The 8,191-nt window shown below is 35.5% G+C and overlaps 2 protein-coding genes across 2 annotated transcripts; both read left to right on the top strand.

Annotated features, from left to right (window-relative positions):
• Window positions 1-2,042: 2,042 nt before the first annotated feature.
• LOC113709434 (inositol diphosphatase DSP3-like) lies at window positions 2,043-4,857 on the top strand. Its single transcript, XM_027232198.2, has 5 exons — window positions 2,043-2,433; window positions 2,569-2,662; window positions 3,444-3,498; window positions 3,615-3,658; window positions 4,337-4,857. The coding sequence occupies exons 1-5, from the start codon at window positions 2,270-2,272 to the stop codon at window positions 4,592-4,594; spliced, it is 615 nt and encodes a 204-aa protein (XP_027087999.1). The 5' UTR covers window positions 2,043-2,269; the 3' UTR covers window positions 4,595-4,857.
• An 827-nt stretch (window positions 4,858-5,684) lies between these two features.
• Window positions 5,685-6,433, top strand: LOC113709236 (protein METHYLENE BLUE SENSITIVITY 1-like). The gene has a single exon (XM_027231957.2). The coding sequence runs from the start codon at window positions 5,841-5,843 to the stop codon at window positions 6,165-6,167; it is 327 nt and encodes a 108-aa protein (XP_027087758.1). The 5' UTR covers window positions 5,685-5,840; the 3' UTR covers window positions 6,168-6,433.
• The last annotated feature ends 1,758 nt before the right edge of the window (window positions 6,434-8,191 follow it).

Below are 8,191 nucleotides of genomic sequence, written 5' to 3'. Positions count from 1 at the left end.
ATACATACGTAAATTTATCAATGTCAACTAATCTAAATATAATGATGACCACATCTTCGTAAAATTTTTAAAAAATTGGATTCCTAAAAAATGACTCTAATATTGAGACGGAGAAATTATATTGTAATAATTTGATGTATATGAAATAAAAAATATTTGAAAATATATGATCACGAAAGAAAAAAAGTACTAAAAATTTTTCTATGAAAAAATTAGAGCAGTTGGCCATCAAAAGAGATTTAAAACTTTATTTGGATGTAGTTCAAGTGATCAAATCCTTTGGATGGATTCTAAAAAATTCAGACTTTCTTGAAAAAATTTGCCAGCGAATGTGTAGACATCCATTTGAGTTGACGGTGGTTTAGTCCATTCCGAATCCTTAAATCTCTTTTGCATCCACCCCTCTTGAGGCTCTTTTAAGTCCTCCTCCTTTTAGATGTCTTTTGCGTCCTCGCCTCTGGAGGCTCCTTTAAGTCCTCCTCCTCTTATACAGAGTAGAAGTAAATCTAGAATAGATTCTATCGTAGTCGGAAAAAAAATTAAAAAAGTTTTGCGTGAATTGATTGACAAAGAAAGGCAAGTGGATTCGAAAAAGTGCGTCGTGGAAGGTTCGACCATGTAGGGGTAGGACCAAATCCAACGTAGAAAGTGAAGTCAATAACCGCCTCCGAGTCACCCCTTGCATCATCCTGATTCCGTCGGCCGCAAGCATGAGTAGGGCCATGACTGAAGTGGAAAGTCACAGCCTCCTTCGTCCCTTTGACCACTTGTTTTTTTCCTTTTTTTATTGAAAAACCTTTGACCACTTGTTGGATGCATGAACGGTGGCTTTATTCTTTACAAGCCAATAAAAATACATTGCAAAAGTTTATTTCTTGTTAATTTCTTTGTCTTCCAAATTTTCTATTCTAGTTTAAAATGGATGTTTTATTTCTTAGTTAAATGTTATTTTTTTTTTTTACATTTTATTATTGCAAAAGTTTACCATACTAGTAGTAGACATCATGACAAGTACTAACTTGTATATTTAAACAAGCAAATCTCTTTACACTTGCTATTGTAAAAAAAAAAAAAAATTTTATGATAAAAAAAGATTAATTAGATTTGTTATGTTAAAAATATTTATATAGTTCTTTTGATAGCTGAGTGAGTGCTGTATTTAATAGAATATATAAGTATCTTCTTCTTTATAAATAACTTTGAGAAAAATGGTGGTGATGTATTATCTACATCTTCCTAGTAGAAAGCTAAAAACTTTTTGCAAAATTCCTATTATAGTCCGTCAAAGTTAAATACTAGTAGTTGTCGAGATTAAGCTCAATTGGTAAAAGATATTACTAGTTTGGTAAAATTTGACTTTTTAGATATATACAGTGTGCAGGCAGAGATAAGACTTCAGAAGAATTTTATTTGATGAATGAGAGCTTTTGTGTTATTCTTGCTCTTTCTTTGAACAACTTTGAATGCAAATGAAATGTGAAAAAACCATTAAAATTTGACTTTTAATATCTTTCCCTAGTATACCATTACTACTCTATTTCTCTTCAAGTAAAATGTTTGAAAATCTAAAAGTTTAAGAGATATATATATATATATATATATATATATATATATATATATATCATACACACTTGGATTGTAATTTTTCATAAATACATTTTCGAATCATTTTTTATTTTGCATACATCAAATCGGTACAGTATATTTTCTATAAAACGCTTACAAATAGCTATTCAAACGGAAAATTTTCACCTTAGTAAAGAGGAACTTTGAAAGGAAAATGAGTTTTGAAATTACATAATATCGAAATTTAGATGCAAAATGCCTCTTGATTTTTCAAGCAAAACAACCCTTAAAAGGATTGATCATTTTTTCTTTCCACTTGGTCAATAGTCAATATTCTACCATAGGAAAAATCCAAAACGTGGTAAAACAAACAAGACTACAACCAAAAATGAATTAAAAATGAAGAAGCAGAATTTTCGCCCAAAAAAAAAAATTTAAAAAAGCCCATAAGAAGTGAAAAAGGTGGGCAATTCCACGGGCATCGTAACTCGTACCTTTCATTGGAATCGGTTTCTTCTTCTAGTATATTAGAGTTGTTCTTTCCAAAATCTTTCAAGATATTCCTCAAATCCATAACACCCATCTTTTAGATTCGTCATCAGAAGATCAGTAGATACTGAATTTTGTATCAATTCTTCCCAGTGGGCCAAAAAAAAAAAAAAAAAAAGGCAAAAGAGAGCTACATCCACCCTAACAAATTGAGATGGGTGTGATTCTGGAAGAAGCGGAATCCGAATTCGACAACGACGTCGTCATGGTTCCACCCCCAAACTTTGCAACGGTGGAAGATAACAGCATTTATCGCTCTGGGTTTCCTCAGCCTTCCAATTTTCCCTTTCTGCAATCCCTCCAGCTCAAGTCCATACTGTAATTGTCGTTTCTTTTCTTGTTCTGCGTAATTTTTCGTTAATTCCTGTACTTTAATTGACGGGTTTGGTTTATTGTTAAATTTTATCTGTGGGTTTTCGAGGTTTCTTATTAACTGTTGAAATTTATGGGCAGGTGCTTGTGTACCGAGCCGTATCCAGAAGAGAATTTAGAGTTTCTCAAAGCCAACAACGTCAAGCTTTTTAAATTTGGAATTGATGGCACTAAGGTGCTCTATTTTGTTACCTCTTTTTCTGTTTCTAGATATATAATTTTTTGTTTGATTCTATCATATCTTAACCACCATTTGCAATTTTAAGTGGAGGAACCTTATTCTTGCACTTGAAGAATATTTGACTGAATGTGTAGATTGTGTTCTTAATTAAGGACTCTTTAAGAATATTCACTTTTTTTTTTTTTGGCGCATAAAGGAGCAATCTTTAAGGGTTATGGTGCTGATTCTTCTTGGGGTTCCCTTTTATTTAGGATACCCACGAATTGGTGATTAATCTGATGCTATTAATTATAGTTTCAATATCTGAAGGACTAATGCTATTCATTACGGGTAATATATTGGGCAAGGATGGATATTTCACACCGTAATTGTTAAGGCTATATACGTGTAATTTTCTAAAGTTGAATATCTCCTAGGATTGTCCATATTATTAGGCATATCATGACTACTGTTGTTATTATGACTAGTGGAATTGTGTTGTAAGTGGAGTGGCTTCGATGGAGCTGATACTGGACTTGATATAGTGAGGAATATTACCATTGGGGATCTTTTGAGTGGCTTTTCATTCTGCAATACATTCACGGGAAAGTTAATAGCTGCTTTCTTTTTTCCCCCTAAATAACAATAGTTGAGTATCGTGGTAAATTGGAGTTTTATATGTTCTGAATTGATTTTTTATTATCAGCAGCCTATGTTGTAATGTCTGAGGGTACAGCTTAATACTTTCTGGTTTCTTCACTCCAAATGTTAAATTGCATATTTCTTGTGCTTGCAGGAACCAACAGCCATTCCCAGGAGTACCATAACAGAGGCTTTGAAAGTTCTAATTGGTATGATTCTTGACAGGATGAGGCCATGTTTAATTGGCTGCAACTTTTAGTTGATAACACTCATTTAGCTCTTTGCTATGTATCCAATGTACTGACTTTATTGATTTGGATTTCAGATGTACGGAATCACCCAGTACTGATTCACTGCAGACGTGGAAAGGTATGTTTTTTTTTTAATGCATTTAGGAGAAGAAGATTAATTGTCTGTCGCCTTCTGCTTTTGGCTATTTATGCCTGAAAATAATTGTTTTGGGATTTATTTCTTCAAATGATTTTACCATTTTCCGGTTTCATGTTTGTTGTTTGCTTGATTGGTTCTTTTGCAATTGTTAAAGAATAAGTGCTAGCATTCTTCAGGCATTGTCCTTTTGGAATCATGTTTTTCTTGAAATTCTCTCCTGTTGTAGCACATGGAGTGCCTGTGCCTGTTTTGGAGTTAATGTTGATGGTGTTGTCAGTGGTTATTACACATTTTGAAGTTAAACGTTGATGTTATTTCTTTCTGGACTAGATCATCGAGATCGTAATCTTTTGGTACTCTGAAGTAAAGTTGTACTATGATATCTAGATATTTTGTTTCTTCACATTAATTTCCCTTGTTAGTCAAGTGAAATTCAATGATTCCAAAGCGGTTTTAGAATGGCTTTGCTTAAGCTAGCCTTGAGAAGAAGCATAAAACTATATGTTTTTATCTCTCTCTCTCTCTTTTGGTTGTCTCTCATCCATGTCTTTTGCACCCTTCAGCTCTGTGTGATTGAACTCTTGATGCTTTTTTAAACTCGTTTTATGATCTTTCTAATGTAGTTCTAGCATCTCACATTTCTTGCTTGTTCTGCAGCATCGAACAGGTTGTCTTGTTGGTTGCCTTAGGATATTGCAGAACTGGTGTCTGTCATCTGTTTTGGAAGAGTACAAGCATTATGCTGGCACAAAGTCAAGGCCAACTGACTTGCTATTTCTGGAGAAGTATGATGCCTCATTTCTGAGGCATTGTCTTCAGAACCTCATATGCCAGTATCAAGGGTACGGTTCAAGGAAAAGGCGCCTGCTTTACAAAGAAGATTTAGTACAGAAGCCCCGGATAACTTCTGCTTAGTGGTGATACTCCCGTCCTGGTTTTATTTGGATAGGATGATTTTCTTCCAAGAATTAGCACCACCTCGAGATTCCTTATCCGTCTCTCCTTTTTGCTGATTCTTTTGCACATACATTTTAGTCAGGGTGCTTTTCTGTGAAAAGCATCAGACAGCTTTGATTACTTCTTTTGTATTTTTTTTTTCCCGCAATTTGGATTAGAGGTATTGCTGTTGGATTTCATCTATAAAAATTCTATGGAGAAATCTGGAATTGGATTTTCAATATCTTTCGTCTCTGTCTTGCACAAGTATAAGAGGTTCGGACTCTTTGCTCGCGGTATTTGTATATCTTACTTGGTCTGATGTTTTAATGACAATACGACGAGGCTTCTACTTGGATACTTTTCCAAAGTTTTGTAAATTAGTTGTTATCTCAAATCCAATATTAAAGCAACAAAAGTATTTAGAAACAAAACTAAAAAAATTATTCCATCAATTCCATATTACATGCCAAAAGAAAAAGAAAAAGAAAAATTACTCATGACAAAAATTTTAAAGAAATGTACTACTACTAATTGTAATCTTTTTTTCTTTAGAAAAATGAAATTTCCAAATATTCTAACTCGATCTCGATAAGTCTCGCTTTGATTCAAACCCATGCGAGTTCAAGCTCGAGTTTTACGAGCAATGTATCGAACTCAAGTTCAAACTCCAGTAATACTACTCGCTCGGGCTCGAACTCGAGCGTCTTTTCTGAGTATGATGATACTCGGGCTAAACTCGACTCGATTATATTTCCCTTGCATAATTACGTTTGAATTCTTTTCCCATGCAACTTTAATTGTCCAAAACACTATTAGTATACTACTTGAAACCTCTTTACCCTATTCCTCATTGGGCACCTATTAAACAAACTTAACACGATATTAGTACCAATAATTACACATTTACAGGGGCAGAATTAATACTGGCGTCGCCACAAATACTGATTAAAGCACATTCAACTATTACTAATAATAATAATAAAAACTAGTACTAACAATACAACTTTATTACTAGTATATAAAAATTGGATATTTAATCTGCTTTAAAATAGTACTCCACTAGTTTATTAATTATTAGTAGTAGTATCATATAATCTAGGGTTCTTCCGTCCTGTCGGATTCCATTATTATTTCTCCCCAATTCCACCAGCCACCCAAAAACGCACTCTTTTCTCTCACACGCCAAAAGCCAAAGGCTCAGCCAAATTTCCGCCAATCAATCATGACGGGGAAAGCCAAGCCAAAGAAGCACACGGCCAAGGAAATAGCGTTGAAGATCGATGCAGCAACCACCAACAGGGGCGGAGGGAAGGCTGGTCAGGCCGACAGGTCCGGCGTGGAAAAGGGCGGGCACGCCAAGCTCGAATGCCCTCACTGTAAGATCACAGCTCCCGATCTCAAGTCTATGCAGATTCACCACGATGCCCGGCATCCCAAGATCCCTTTTGATGAATCTAAGCTCAATAATCTTCACGCTAGCAATTCTGGTGCTGCTGCTCCTGAGCCTAACAAGCCTAAACCCGGCGTCCGCGGCAGCTTCAAGAAGTGAACTTTGATCGCATCATCAGCAGCAGCAGCAGCAGCTTGATCATCGAGGAGTCTGGTTATGGCGGTAGTAATACTACTACTACTGGCAGTAGTTATGTTTGTGATGACATCAATATGAATAATGATTTTAGTGTTATGATGATGATATTTTTCCAATCAGTTGTTGTTTTTAATGGCGTTTCTTGTTGGTGTAGCGTTGTTGTTATGATGATGATGATGATGGATATCAATGGTAATCAATATGTGCCATGTAATTATTGACGATTATTTTACTGCTGCCTCTATTGTGTGTTTGCTGACTTGCTTGGTCTTAATTTAGTTTTGCCTCATTATGTTATATAAGGACGTTGATTTTGTCCAAATTCATCATTCAGAATTGTGTCTTAGTGTGGTGTCGTACAAGTCTAAGGATCATAATTTTGGGCAAAGTGTCAACATTGTTGTGTTCTAGGGTAAAGTCAAAGTCTTAATGTGGAAGGTTTCTGCTTTCTAGTAGTGTGTTGATGAATTTGGGTGGTTGTGAAGCTTTCTCCATTTTTCTGTCTTTGAATAAGTTGTGTTGCCAGGGATGCTAGTATCCCAAGTAATACTGATGTAATTGGCCACTGTTAGTTCTGTGATTGTGTTCTTTGGGAAAGGGCAGAGGAGGAGGAGGGGCCTTGTTAGTCTATGATGGTTATGAACCTAGAAATGGCACATTCTGTCTTAGTTTTTAGGTTGTCTGTTAGATGGGATGCATGTGTCAGACTCATGGTTATTTGTGCATCTTGACATTTTATGCTTATCTTGCTGTGAGTTGTAGATCCTTGTAAAGCTTTTCATGGTATGTATATGACATGTCAGTATCTAATTTCATAGGTCAATGCTTCTCCATCTATCCTTTCTTGAGATTTCTTATTTGAAGTAGTAATCTGTCTCTGTTGTGATTTCGAGCAACTTTGTTTTTTGGGGGGAGTAGTTGAGTTCCTCATTCCGATAAAATTGTAGTTTCTGCCGATGAAGATTTGTTGATACTGTTGGTTTTTACTTAGATCTCATACGAAGACATGTCTACAATTTTTTGCATGCAGAATAATGATATCTTGTTCATACTGTGTGTGGTCCATGAGTCACAAACTGGACCAAATATGTGTAGCGATTGGTTGGATTGCTCGTGTTTACTTTGTCAACTAATAGTAGCTGAATGCTATGGATGAAGTTATGCCTTCACATGCTCGTCTTATGTAACTAGCTTGGTTGGTGTTTTTTACATGCCTTCCGAGCATTGCCCTGTACATGTGGTTCACTACCTGTTTTCCTTTTGCCTCCCTCTCATATTTCTGAAATGATCAGTCAAGGTTGCTGAATCGCAGCACAGCTTTTGTATTTTATTAACTTATTTGCTTTTGTGTCCTACTAATCTTAGTTTATACCTTTGTTTTGGTATTGTTTATAGATGATTCTTAAATCCTTGGGCCCTTTATTCACAATTCATTGCTTGATAAATTAGTAGGTACTGTGGCTGGATTGTTTGTTTCCCGTTTGTGGATATTGAAAACCATCATAGATTTCTAGATTATTCAATCCAGCTCTGCTACCCCTTTTTATTTTTTGCAATGTCAAATCTCTGTTGTACTGGTAGTTAATTGTTTATGCCACGAAATATTTTGACTCCACAATTTTTTGTTCTCTGAGTGTGATGGGAAGTAGTGATTACTAGGAAGTCTTAATTTGACATACATGTCAATGGAAAGCGCATGTGGTAGTCGGGGTATCTCATTTATTTTTTGTCTATTGTGATTATACACTAATTGGCATTAGCACGACTGGACGGGCTACTGAACTTCTTGTCAGTTTGTTAGAACATTTGCTTAATCAGGTTCAGCTAACACTTTGATTGTATTCTCCATTGCTTTCTCTTCGGGGTGCTGCGTGGATTGGGCTATTTATTTGGAAAGCTTTATGACAGTTCTTATTGTTTGTGTCCTCAGCCATCTTGTTGCATCTCTTCTTTCTGGAGTTGAGCATTATTTACTTGGCCATGGT

This window comes from Coffea arabica, chromosome 9e (genome assembly GCF_036785885.1).
Source record: "Coffea arabica cultivar ET-39 chromosome 9e, Coffea Arabica ET-39 HiFi, whole genome shotgun sequence".
In the NCBI taxonomy this organism is placed as follows: domain Eukaryota; kingdom Viridiplantae; phylum Streptophyta; class Magnoliopsida; order Gentianales; family Rubiaceae; genus Coffea; species Coffea arabica.
Note: the sequence above shows the minus strand (reverse complement) of the source record. Positions and strands in the feature narration are given on the sequence as shown.